This window comes from Macaca mulatta, chromosome 13, assembly GCF_049350105.2.
Source record: "Macaca mulatta isolate MMU2019108-1 chromosome 13, T2T-MMU8v2.0, whole genome shotgun sequence".
NCBI classification, from domain to species: domain Eukaryota; kingdom Metazoa; phylum Chordata; class Mammalia; order Primates; family Cercopithecidae; genus Macaca; species Macaca mulatta.
Window position 1 is genome coordinate 52,413,611 of NC_133418.1, and position 13,629 is coordinate 52,427,239.

The 13,629-nt window shown below is 36.3% G+C and overlaps 1 protein-coding gene across 21 annotated transcripts in view; it reads left to right on the top strand.

Annotated features, from left to right (window-relative positions):
• EXOC6B (exocyst complex component 6B) overlaps positions 1 to 13,629 on the top strand; it is a 678,312-nt gene that overhangs the window by 494,013 nt on the left and 170,670 nt on the right. For 20 of the 21 annotated variants that reach the window (XM_077959258.1, XM_077959247.1, XM_077959242.1 and 17 more), the window contains one exon: positions 8,562 to 8,635. The exons of the other annotated variant lie outside the window; for it this stretch is intronic. In XM_077959258.1, the coding sequence (XP_077815384.1) occupies positions 8,562 to 8,635 (74 nt within the window). The remainder of the gene's footprint in view (positions 1 to 8,561; positions 8,636 to 13,629) is intronic. 21 annotated transcript variants of the gene reach the window in all.

Sequence of the window (13,629 nt, forward strand, 5' to 3'; positions counted from 1 at the left end):
CTTTCCTACTAGACCTGCCCTGCAATAAATGCCCAAGGGAATCCTACAAAGTGAAATGGAAGCACACTAGACAGTCACTTGAAGCCATATGAATAAATGAAGATCTCAGTCAAGGTACATGCATGGGCAATTATAAAAGCTAGTATTATTATCACAATGGTTGGCAACTTCTTTTTGTTTTGTTTGTTTGTTTTGAGACAGTCTCACTCTGTTGCCCAAGTTGGAGTGCAGTGGCATGATCTTGGCGCACTGCAGCCTCCACCTCCTGAGTTCAAGCAATTCTTGTGCCGCAGCCTCCCAAGCAGCCGGAACTAGAGGTGTGTGTCACCACGCCCGGCTAACTTTTTGTATTTTTAATAGAGATGGGGTTTCACCATGTTGGCCAGGCTGGTCTTGAACTCCTGGCCTTGAGTGATCCACCCGCCTTGGCCTCCCAAAGTTCTGAGATTACAGAAGTAAGCCACCGTGCCCAGCCTTCTTTTTGTTTTTTATTTAAGAGAATAATACATTAGAAAAATTATTAACCTAAAATTTAGTATTTAGAAGTTAACCAAGGAGGTGAAAGATTCCCCACACTAGGCTTAATAGTATTCCATTGTGTATATACAACATTTTCTTTCTCCATTGACCATTAATGGGCACTTAAGTTGCTTTCATGGCTAATGTGAGTATGAATATAAATGCTGTGGTGAACACGGGAGGGCAGATATCTCTTTGAGATACTGATTTCATTTCCTTTGGCTATATACCCAGAAGTGGGATTACTGGATCATACGGTAACTATAGTTTTAATTATTTTTCTTTTCATTGTTTTTTGGTTTTGGTTTTTTGTTGTTGTTGTTAATATTTTCAGAGACACAGTGTCTCGCTATATTGCCCAGGCTGGTCTTATCCTCAAGCAATCCTCCCACCTCAGCATTCTGAGTAGCTGGGATGACAGAAGCAACTACACCTGACTCATTTTAATATTCTGAGGAACCTTCATTCTCTTTACCAAAATGGCTGCACTTATTTACATTCCCAATAACAGTATACAAGGATTTCTTTTTTTCCACACCCTCACCAGTGTTTGTTATGGCTTGTATTTTTGATGATAGCCATCCTTACAAGTTGCAGGATGGTTTATCTTATTGTGGTTTGATTTGCATTTCTCTGATAACTTGTGATTTTAAGCACTATTTCATATACCCAATAGTCATTTGTATGTCTTTTTTGGAAAAATGTCTATTTAGGTCCTTTGCTCAAGCTAAGGGCTTGTAAATTTTGTTTATCTTTTCAAGAAAGCTAACTCTTAGTTTTATTGATCTTTTCTATTTTTTTCTAGTCTCTATTTCATTTATTATGCTCTGATCTTTATCATTTCCTTCCTTCTAATTTTGTGCTTAGTTTGTTCTTTTTGTAGTTCCTTGATGTGTGAAGTTAGGTTGTTGATTTGAGAACTTTTATTTTCCTTAATGTAGGTATTAATAAATATCTATAATTCTGATACCTAATAAATTCTAATAAAAATCAACTTCCCTCTTAAAATTGCTTTTTATGCATCCCATAAGTTTTGATATATTGTGTTTCTGTTTTTATTTGTCTCAATATATTTTTATTCCCTTTTTAATTTCTTATTTGACCCATTGGTTATTTAGAAGGGTGTTGTTTAATTTCCACATATTTCTGAGTTTTTATAACTTCTTATTATTGATTTCTGGTTTTATATACGATTATGCTCAGAAAGGTACTTAAGATGATTACAGTCATGTTAAATTTGTTAAGACATGTTTTGTGACTCAGCATATGACCTATCCTGTAGAATGTTCTCTGAGCACTTGAGAAAAATATATATTCTACTACCGTTGGGTGGAATGTTCTTATGTATTTGGTAGGTTCATTTGGTCTATAGTGTTGTTCAAATCTGATGTTTTCTTATTGCTTTTCTGTCTGGATGATCTATCCACTGTTAAAAATGTGGTATTGAAGTCCCCTGTCATCATATTGCTGTATTTCTCCTTTCTGCTCTGTTAATATTTGCTTCATGTATTAAGTGTTCCAATTTTAGGTCCATATCCTCCTGATGAATTGATTCCTTTATCATTATATCATTACCTTCTTTGTCTTTTGTGACAGATTTTTACCAAAAAGTGTATTTTGTCTGATATAAGACAAAACTTCTAATTATCATTGCCATGGAATGTCTTTCTTCATCCTTTCATTATCAGTCTGTTGTGTCCTTAAGGCTAACACGAGTCTATTGTAGTAATGTATTACATGTTCTGGATACAAGTCCTTTGCCAGACATGATTTGTGCATATTCTTTTTAAAATCGTGGTAAGAACACGTATATGACATCTGCCCTCTTAAATTTTTAGGTGTACAATATACAGTACAGTATTGTTCATTATAGGCACAATGTCCTACAGCCCCTTGTCTTTCTCGAAGTTGGAGATCTAGTGAGTTTCATATTTAAAATATAAAAAGGCAAAGAATAATTTACATCATACAGTCTTACCCTAGATAATTAATGGTATCTATTTTGTATGATTACATGTCCATACAAGCACACTTAGACAAGTATACTCAGATGAATCTCCAAGGAGCTTTTCCTTTCCACCTCCACCTCCTCCTCCTTTTCTCTCTCCTTGACATTGTTCTCCCTTTGTTCTTACTTCCTTATCTTCTGGCCGTCCTTTCTCTGACCAGTAGGATCTGAATTGGATTCCCTATGGAGTACATCAACTCCTTTCTGTAATTAGCTTAGTAGAACCACTGTGATGTGATGCAAGAAGGCTTGGCTTCCCTAGACACTTCATAGTCTAGCATACCCTTCATCTGTTGCTCCAGGGAGCCAGATACCAGGAAACCATTATGTTAATACAGCAACAACAGCTCTTATTTTTTCATTCCCACGAAGAAAACACATGTGACCTAACATGATCTTAAGCTATAAACAAGTAGCTAGTATAGCTTAGGCTTTTATGCTTTTTTCCCCTAATTCTCTGGCATTTTGGCCAAAACCAAATCCCTAATCCATTCAGCAAGAGCAGGTGATGCTATCGTGTCCATTGTCTAAACTGGAAGTTTACTGGAAACAATAGTATACTGATGTTATCTAGGAATCTCTTGTTAACATTTTGCAGATTGTCTTTTCACCTTCTTCCTATTTGAACAAGTTATTTTTTCTCCCAAAATTGCTATTTTATATACTTGCCAGACATTGTGCTAGTTTTGCTTTTCTGAAATACATTTTACCTTGTTCATCTTACTTTGAAAACTCTTCTTGTTCTATGGCATTTTGCAAAGATTTAGAAAAATTAGCTTTATATTTTTTCTCACAGCCTTCTTTTGATAAACTCCCAAATGTCCTATCTACATATATAGATTATAGACTAATGCAGTTATTTTGACTTCTCAAGGCCCCTCGTAACTCTCACTCTACCATTTTATTCTAATTTAGTATTCTGTGCTCTTTTTATATGTTGCTTTCTTTAGCCAAGTGTGAATGTACCAAATTAAAGTTAATTTGTTTCTTTCCCCTTGACTAAGTGACAGAATTTATTAATTTTAAGATCAGCCTACAAGAAGTCTAGAAAGCATTTTGAAATGGGTGGAATCCTTCCTTTTCTCCCTCTGGTAACTTCATTATAATGTGAAGATTATTAGAAATATAAAATTATAGCATATTTTTGAAAAATTGATAGTTTTTTAAAATGACTACCGTATCTCATAGATTTTTGTGTGTATGAGAATATGAAGAGTTAGATATTTGGCAAGTAAAGTATATTAGTGATTTTCTTTCTCCTCTGATTCATTTACTGACAATATGCCTTCTTTCCTGCAATTTTGTATACCTCCTTTTAACTTTTTAAGTGAAAATATTTCCTTCATAAATTTCAAATGAATTGGCAGTTTCCTCATTGAAAGATTTTGCACATTTGCAAATGGTATCTTGGAGTCAGTTCCTGATATCAGCTTTGATTCTGTGAGTTTCTACCATGCATGATTGGACAGGAGCAGGGCAGAACTACTGGGAAGAGCCAAGCTTTCTTGGAGAATGGGTTGGTACCTGTCGGAGGCTCTTCTATCCTGAACAAGTTTCCCAAGAAGAAGCCACCTTGCTAGTCTCACTGAACTTTGATTCAGTCTCCCAGTAACATGAATTGGTCAAAGGTAGGGTTTGGTTCTGCGTTGAGTGGAGCAAGTACCTTGATTTCCTTGCCAGTGCTTCAGAATCTCTGGTACTGGCTTGGATCACTTAGATACTGAAAACCTACTAAAAATTCTGGATTGCAAAGATAAGTCCAGAAAGGGAATTTCCATTGTGACCTATGTATCCGTTGGTTTCACTTGGCCAATATTGCATGTATTTCTCTTTCTTATTATGTCAGAGAAGGACAATTTTAATTAAAAGCTCTAAAGAGAGGCTTCTTGTGTGTACATATAATCAATTTGAGGATGCATCAGCATATTACAAGAGACTGGGAGCCTCCTGCCCCTCTCTCATGTGGTAGTTTTCCTCTTCTTTCTATCAAGTAGCATCTGAGAATTTGGGTTTACAGACCGATCCTAGTTGCCAGTAATGCTAAATCTTGAACAAATTATATTTCTTGTTACTAGGGAAAGTACTGCAATATGAGCTCCACTACATAATGTGTATGTGTTTGTGTGTGTTCTTCCATTTCCTTCTTTCAGGTTATAAAAGTGGTCTGTATTTCTTTTTAAAGTTTATAAAATATAAAGAAGAAAAACAAACCCTCATAACCTTCCTCTCTGTAGCAGCCTGGGGTAACATTATGACGTGAGTGCTTACTATCATGTTTTCTATGCATATTATATTTTATATAGTTGAAATTAGAGTGTATACAAATTCTCCTTTATTTTAAAAAATATTCGCACTTTCTAATGCTATTAACATTTTTAATATATTTTAAAAGTTAATCATATTTCTGAGGGCATATTGAGTCACAAAGTTACAAAATACCTATTTTATACATTTATTAAATTTTTAAAAAATACTAATGAAAATTACTATGCTGTAGCTAGAACACTAGTAGTTAATAATATCAATTTCCTTTAAAGGAAGTAATTAAATAGTGCCTATAAATAAATTAGCAATGCCAAGTCACTAACTCATCACTGAGCCATCGCTGAATTTTTTTCTTATGTTTTGTCCTTGATATAGAACAGTGTTTCTTAACCTTTTTTGAGCTACCAATCCTCTGAGAATTCAGTGTAAGCTATGAACCTTCTTTGCAGAGAAATTCATATTTACACTAAAAAACTAATTATAATGATACTCAATTATGATATGCTAGGCACTCTGCCAACTGCTTCACATGTGTTATTCTGTTTAATCCTCATAGGAGCACTATAAGGAATGTTCTATTATCCTCATTTTTTAGATAAAGATATTGAAGTGTAAAGAGGTTAAGTAAATTGTGTAAGTCCATAGAGTTACTAAGTGGAAAGCTGGGATTTAAATTCTGATTTTTATTGCTCCAAAGCCCATCCCTTTAATCAATGTGCATATAATTTTAGGGAGCTCATGAATTCCTAAAGCCTGTTTATTGATACTCAGATTAAGGACCCCTTACCTATTACAATCCAGAGATTTTCATTGGCAGTGAAGAGCACATGTGACCAATGAATCTTGCTATTTGTGTAACTTATTTAATTAAAACACAATATTGGTTGAACATCTACTATTTTGAGTGGATATTTGGTTTTGTGAAATGGTCTTTATCCCTAAGGAGTTTGCTATCTATGTGAGAAGACAAGAATTATATACATAAAGCAATGAGAAAAAATACAAATATGAGGTTGAATATATACTCATTAGACATTTCCATAAGCTATATGTGAAAATTAATTTCTTTACTTTGTCATACCTGATGCAACTGTCATTCTTTGATTCCTTGATTTATAAAAGGGGCAATCAAGCCTAAAAGGTCATTATATCCTTTGGGAACCTGGAAGATTCAGTGTGTCATAAAAATGAGGTCAATAAAGTGACTCTGAGAACTAAATGCGTATCACATCCAGATTCCTAAATTGTTTCATCAGCTTAATCTATTAGCCCGAGGGAGCATGCCCAATAAGGAAATTCAAGAATGTGTAGCCAGCTTCCAAGCATTCAGACAGGTGATTCCGTTGAGTTGGACATATATAGGATGGCAGAACATCTTGATAATTGCTGCCATTTTGACACAAGTAGGGTTTGTACTGACAGAGAAGTCTTCAGATGCTTCGAGTGATACAGCATAGACTTGAGTTATGCAGTGCCAAGTGTGACAATCCATCATCCTTGGGAGAAACTATCAAGTATGGGAAGCTAATTTTAGCTGACCACCTAACAATCCAAGCAGTCAAAAAGAATAGCTGTGGCTGTAATTCAAAGAATTGCTATTAACAGGAGCATAGTATGGGAAAATTATACATTTAACTCGAATAGCTCCTGTATACAAGGTTATCACAGATATTGGCTATTGTAGATATAAACAATGGATTATATCAAGCTTTTTATTAACATAGCCTTCATAAAATCATCATACAGTTTTAGAATTTTACTTTTTTTTTTTTTTTTTTTTGAGACTGAGTTTCATTCTTGTTGCCCAGGCTGGAGTGCAATGACGCGATCTCAGCTCACTGCAACCTCTGCCTCCCAGGTACAAGTGATTCTCCTGTATCAGCCTCCCAAGTAGCTCAGATTACAGGCATGTGTCACCATGCCTGGCTAATTTGTTTGTATTTAGTAGAGACGGAATTTCAACACATTAGTCAGGCTGGTCGCAAACTCCTGATCTCAGGTGATTCACTCGCCTCGGCCTCCCAAAGTGCTGGGATTATAGGCGTGGGCCACCGTGCCTGGCCAGCATTTTACTCTTTTAAAAAAGTTTTATCACTTGGGCAATATACAACAGAATTAATTTATGTATGGCATTTGAATTTTCTTACCAAAGCAAGTAGAAGCTTTAGTACTGCTAAGCATGCCATATAGTTTATCTCAATAAAATAAAAAAAGAGGCATTTTTAATTTTAAATGTCTACAATAAGAATTGTGTATATTGTTGTTTAATACATCTGTGCTATATTTTAATTAGTTTAATAAATTGCTTTAAATTTCATTTTGTGTAATGTTCTCATAATTCCTGCAAACTAAGTCATTAGCATTATTTTTAAAAGTGGGGCAAGGGTTTTATGAAATGCTATGTCTGAGAAGCCCCCAAATGGAAAATATTTTTAAAGAACAGAAGTTCCTAACCTTGTTCACAAATTACCATTTGAATCTATCCAGCCACTAGTAGTTGGAAGTAATTTTCTAGACATATATGCAAATATCTTGATAAATTTTATTGATTCCAAAAGAAGAATATGATACCAACTCTGTATAGTTTCTTAAATTCAGTCCTGGATAGAAATATAATTTGAAGGAAAACATTCCTTTTCATATTTGCTTTGAACAGACACTTGAGTTGTTTTTGAGGTAAATAGGAGATTGGCTGTGGGCTTCATAGAAAGAATTGAAGAATAGTCTAACTGCCCAACTTTTGAATTTGGCATGTGTGTGTATGTGCATGTGTGTGTGTGTGTATAGGGAACTTAAGACCTTTTGATTTCATAATAAGCAGGGCTCAGGGACAATAAAATTTGACATTCTTAAGTGTTACTAGTTTTTGTCCCTATATCCCTGTACAGCCATCTTCTTGTTAACGACATAGAAGCCAGAGTCATAAACTGAGCATGTACCCAAGGCGCCACTGTAAATTGCAGATAGTATTCATGTAGTCTCTTCAGGCTAAGATTAAATTGGGGTAGAGGAAGAAGAAAGAATTTTTGAGAGTGGAATGGAAGTAGAAGTCAAGGACAAAGAATACGCTAGAAGGACAGACACGTGCAAATGTTCCCTAAGTTTTGCAGTGAGATTTATTCAGATGGACCTTTTCATATCTGTAAATATTCCTTTGCTCAAAAGCCAAGCCATGGATTGGGATAGCCTCTGCTTCTGGGGTGTGTGTGTATGTGTGTGTGGGTCAGAGGGGGGAGGCGGGCAATAATGCAGTCATGAGATAATACAAATAATCAGTGAGGGAATAATTAATGATGTGGCAGGGAATATTTTTTGATAAATGCTTGGGGAATGAGGTGACAAGCGTGAAATTAGAAAATTCCTTCAGCGATCTAAAATATAAATAGCTTTCGGAACTGAAAAGAGTTTCACAGCTGAAGATTTTATTGTGTTGAGAGGAAAAACTTTTTTCTCTCCCCCACTCCCTCCTCCTTTGCAAGTTGTTTGTCCATTCACAAAACAAATACTCTGAAGCCCAGCGCAGCTCATGGGAATAAATTTCAGGTCGAATTAGTACAGTTTCCTTGCTGTCAGGATGCTGGAATTAATGGTGTTTTGATGACACGAATTTTGAAGGGCAAACAAAGAAGCTGAAGGGAGAGAGACATGACTCCTTAGAAGCTTGGTCCTCCTCTCCCCCAGCTTCTCTTGTCTTCCCTGTCATCCGTCTGCCAATCTCCCTGTCCATGGTTAGTTAAAGGCGCTTTTTATCCTCTTTTCTTTCCCACAGAGTTTGCCAGATCCGGCCCGGTGCCTGGGTTCCAGGAGGACACGCTGCAGTTGGCCTTCATCGACTTGAGACAAGTAAGTCTTTGTGTTTTTGTTTTTTGTTTTTCTTTTAAGATGTGTGACTGAAGACCATCAGGTCTTAAGGAAAAGGGGAAGGGAGGGGGATCGGCATTGGCGATTCACATTGGAGACCTAAGGGTTTTCCCTGTATTTGAGGCCACCTCTTTTATTTAGCTATCTGGGATCCTTAGCTATGGTGGAGTTAAAGGTTTTGTGGGTAAAAGGGAAGGCGGCGGTGGGAGGGGGGACCCAGAGTAGAGGGACTCAAGTGACCCTCAAGTGATGCGACCCATTGTGCTGTTGTTGGCTTTTGCAGACATAGCAAAAAGATAACTCAGCAAACCAATGCTAAGCAGGTGCACTGATGCAGAGACTGCCTGCTTGGAGAAGTTTTGTTTGTAGATAATGTGGCCAGTAGCATTTAAGAAAATGAAATATTTTACATTCTGGATTGTTGGTTTGGTTTGTTGACTTTTTCCTGCTGCCTTAAGTCTTCCCGCCTCCTCCTTTGTAGAATCTGGTCAGTCATGGGTAACTAAGTGGTCGTTTTTGAAGATGATTAGAAAAGGCCTGGACCAGTCATGCTAACCCTATTAAAGTAATGTGATGAAAGCTGGTACTTGGGCATACCTGAGCTTTGGCAAGCCCATTAGATAGAACCAGTCATTCTATAGGACTGTTTCTTGCAGATTGAACTGAGTGGGTTGGTAGGCCTTGGTGGTTTGGATATAGGGAACAGGGTGGGTGGGGGCCCAGTGAGGGAGAGAGTTAACTGGGCTCTGTCATCTCTTCACTCTTAAGATGGATGGGGTTGGATAGAAAGTGTGAATGAAGTAAGAATCAATGACTGATGCTTCTTTCCTATTAAAACAATCTTTTTTTTGTCTGTTTAAAAAAGGGGGCTGGCTTTGTTTCTCCTGCCATAATGATGCAGTGCCTCTTGTTTTCAGAGCTGACATAGTTTGCATTCTGAAAACTTTTAGATGCCCAGGGTATTTCTTAAAGCTGCAGTACCCCTTGTATCGGTAGTTCCTTACCACTGTGATTCGATTCATGCTGGAACAGCTTTTAACCCATAATGGATGGCCTGAGCTACCCCTGAATCCTTGTAGATGGGTGGTGTAATCTGTCATCTGATGACAATTCTGGAAAGCACTGTTAAGCAGAAAACAGAAAATTGTGTGTCTATAGACCTGCCAAAGTTTGAGGATTCAGGCTGTGTCCCAGAAACGTGTGTCAACTTAATATTTGGGGGCCAAGGTGGGGGTTCTCTTGCACATTAAGGATTCACCAGCCTGATCACAAATGGAACAATCTCTTCCCACACTTAAGACCTTCCACCTGTAGTTTTAGCAACTCAACCGAGACTTTAATCCCTTGACTGATGTAAGATTGAAAGATTGGGATTTTGGTTTAGGGTATGTGAAGTGATATCTATTGGATTCCCTCCCACACTCCTGCTTCTTCTCAGAAACTTCTAACCCAATTGGCTTTTCTTGGAAAGCAGAAATTGAATTTCATTGGAGAAACACATCCAAGGAAAAATGTTTCCGTTCTCACTATTCATGAGAAGGAAGCATGGTTATTCTCTCCAGTTTGTGGTTTTGGTCCCTATGGAAAGGAACTAGTGTTCACAGAAAATGTTAACTAAGGGAGTAAGTTAGAAAGCACAGCCAAAATAAGGTGGATCAGAGTCGGGAATGAATGTGCAAGTACTTGTAAGCTCTCAGTGAGCCCTGTCATTTATGCTTAAGTTCCTATTTTCTATTACATTTTTCTTCCCAGAGTTGCTTTTGTAATGTTTTAATGGTAGAAACCCAAAATCCAAAATTTTACTGGTAATGAAAGAGTATGCCTTTTTCTATTCATTCTGTCACCTAATTTCTACTTATACTTGTCTCTACTGAAACAGCTTAAAGGGATAATTTTTCTAACCTAGACTGTTTGAAAAACTTCTTTAGTTATTGGTCTGTAGCTCATTATTAGTAGACCTCAGGTAGGTGGAGTCATTGTGAAAAAAATGATCTCTCCACATCCTGTGCTGAAAATATTTATCTCTTTGCAGTTTGTCTTAGTCATTCTCAGAACTTATTTAAAGGAGCATCATTTTAAAAGGAGGCTTCTGAACTACAGAGATGTTCAAACTCTAAACAGAAAACCTGGGACTATGTTTTCTTAAACATTTAGGCTTCTAAAGTAGAATTTTTGAATTTTGGGATTGGAGGATAATCTTAAAAATTATGTAGTATTACCTTTGGCTTTATACTTCAATCCCTGTACAACACCCCAGACTTTGATTGAATATCTTCCTTGAGGAGGATCCACTACCCCAAAGCAGCAAGTTCCACCTTACGACAATATGATTATTAGAAAGGTATTTCTTAAGTTGGCTAAAATCTGTCTCACTTAACCTTAACCCTTTAAACCTTTATATTTTTATTTGGGCATCCCCAATTAGAGGAATGGGCTTCCTAGTCCTCATTTATTGAGCCTCCTATTTGCTAGTATTTGAGTCTTTTTCACATGTCACATTGTTACCTATTTCTCATCTAGTCCTCACAGGGTTGATTTTATGGACCAAAACTGGATACTACTCTCACCGGTCTGTGTTTTCTGTGTTTTTCTTTCAGGCATGTTATTAAGAACACAGATTTTTCTTTCATTATATAATGACCTATCTAAACCTTTAACTGACCGCCTGAGTTATCTAGCTTAAGTGATTTAATCATTATGCCCTTAATAAGCCAAAGATAAAAATATTAAATAGGAATGGCATAAGTTAAAGGAAGAAGCTAAGGTAAGCTAAAGTTAAGGTAAATTATAGGGTACACACTCATGTAAGAAGAGGATCTGCCCCCAGTGCAGTGCAGCAAGGATATTCTTTTACTGTCATTGAGTGTATTTGACTCTCTGTTTTATATGTGTATTCTGAACGTGCTTTCATAGTCTCTTGCTTTAGAGAGTTTCAGACAGTATCAATTGAATGAATAATTTTAAAATATTCAAAACATGGAATATTTGATGAAATCATCTTTGTATAGACTATAATAACAGTGTCATTTAAAAGCTATAGAATTTCACTGGGAAGCAAATTAGATGTGGATAGAAAACTATTCATCCTTTTTCACTTGTCCTATTCTCACTTTTCTACTTCTTGGAGAAGGAGAGATGACATTTTGAATATACAAGCTTTCATGATATTTTGTTTTTGTGTGGCACTTCAGAGTTAAAGTACAAATAAGTTAAACCTCATTTGTCAGATTTCTGAGTTTGGAAAACCTACTATTAATAGTATTGTGAATTACAGAGTACAAATCAAAATCCCCTTCTTTAGCACTTTGTGTTTTCTGTCTTTGTAAGTTCATAGAAGTAGGATTGCAGTATGACTTCCCATGCAAACATCAAATATATGTGTATATTTCCATCAAAATCCAAATTTGGGCTAATGCTGAATTTTGAGAAGAATAGCTTAAAGACTCATTTAATTAGCTATCTTGAAGTGGCATATAAACACCAAGTGCTGACCTTTAATGGTTCATAATTGAGAATTACAATATAGGACCAATAGTAGATTCTCAGTACTTACTTTATTCTTTAAACTGTGGCATGGTTTGTATTTTTCTTCCATGGTTAAACATTAAGTAGATAATGCTGATGAACACTAGAATTTGATTTTCATTTCAGTTTATTTTATCAAAGTCTAAGTGCCTACTTTGTACAAATCACAACCTAAGTGTTGTGGGAATACAAAAAAGAATATAGTATAATCTGTGCCCTCTGGGAGCAAAGGAATGACCAGCAAATTCCTGATTCTAGTATAAGGCACACTGTGATAAGTACTACATTGAAGGATGAAGCCATTATGTATGTTTCAGTTATTTCAGTGACTTTTGCTACATAATAAATTACCCCACAACATGTTGGCTTGAAACAAGAACCACGTATGAAGCTCAAATTTCTACAGATTCTCAATTTAGGGTAGTTTCAGCTGGGCTTACTCATACTTTGAGGTCTGCTGCTAGATGGGCTAGGAACTGGTTGGTCTAGGAAGCCTTAGCTAGGGCTACTCTTTTCTATTCTCTCTCATCTCTCATTTACAAACAACCTAACCTAGACTTATTTACATGGCATCTTGGCAGAGTTCCAAGAAAGCAATAGGAAATGCGCAAACTCCTTGAAGCCTATGCTTGGAACTAGCAAACCATCAGTTCTACCACATTCTTGTGGCTAGAGCTAGTCACAAGGCCAGTCCAAATTCAAGAAATGGGGACATAAACTTCAATTTACACTCTAGTTGAGCTATAAGACATATATAAACGATGCAAATGAAGAGCAAGATTGTACCTGTAAGTGCAAAAAGAGGCCATGAAGTAGAGAGGCCTATGTGTGCCTGAGTAACTATAAAATATTTCATGGAAAAGGTGAAGAGTCGCACTGAAATTCAAGCATTGTTAAGGGAAGAAAATATGTAAAGCATAGAAAATAGCAGATTTAAGTTTTGTTTTAAAACATGGATGTTTCGTATGTTAGTTTAATTAGGATCTAGACTGTCTTTTCTCTTTTAAGTATTAGGCTGATCTCTTTAAACCCCCATTTCTTAATTTCTCATATTAGTTTTTGTTGTTCATCTTCCTCATATACCTCTTCTTTTATGTCCTATCTATTCTCCTCATTAAGGGCTACTATTTGCAGGCTACCCTGAAACATTTCACGTTTCTGTTATTCACATTCATTGTAAGTGCTTAACTTCTTTTGATAATAGTTTGCATTATTTATTTAATCTGTGATAGTTCACCTTCCATGTTTGGCCAAAGGCTTGAGGGTGTTCCTTTTCTTAGTAACATCCTGTTATTTTCTGTTCCTTGGCCCCAACAGTTATTTACTTCTGATATATACTTAAGTTTTTATAAAGCTGAATGAACTAGGTTGTGACATTGCATCAGATCTCGTGAATGGAGCTTGTTGGCAACGACTCTCATACAGCAAGCCATCCCAAGATATCTAGGGCT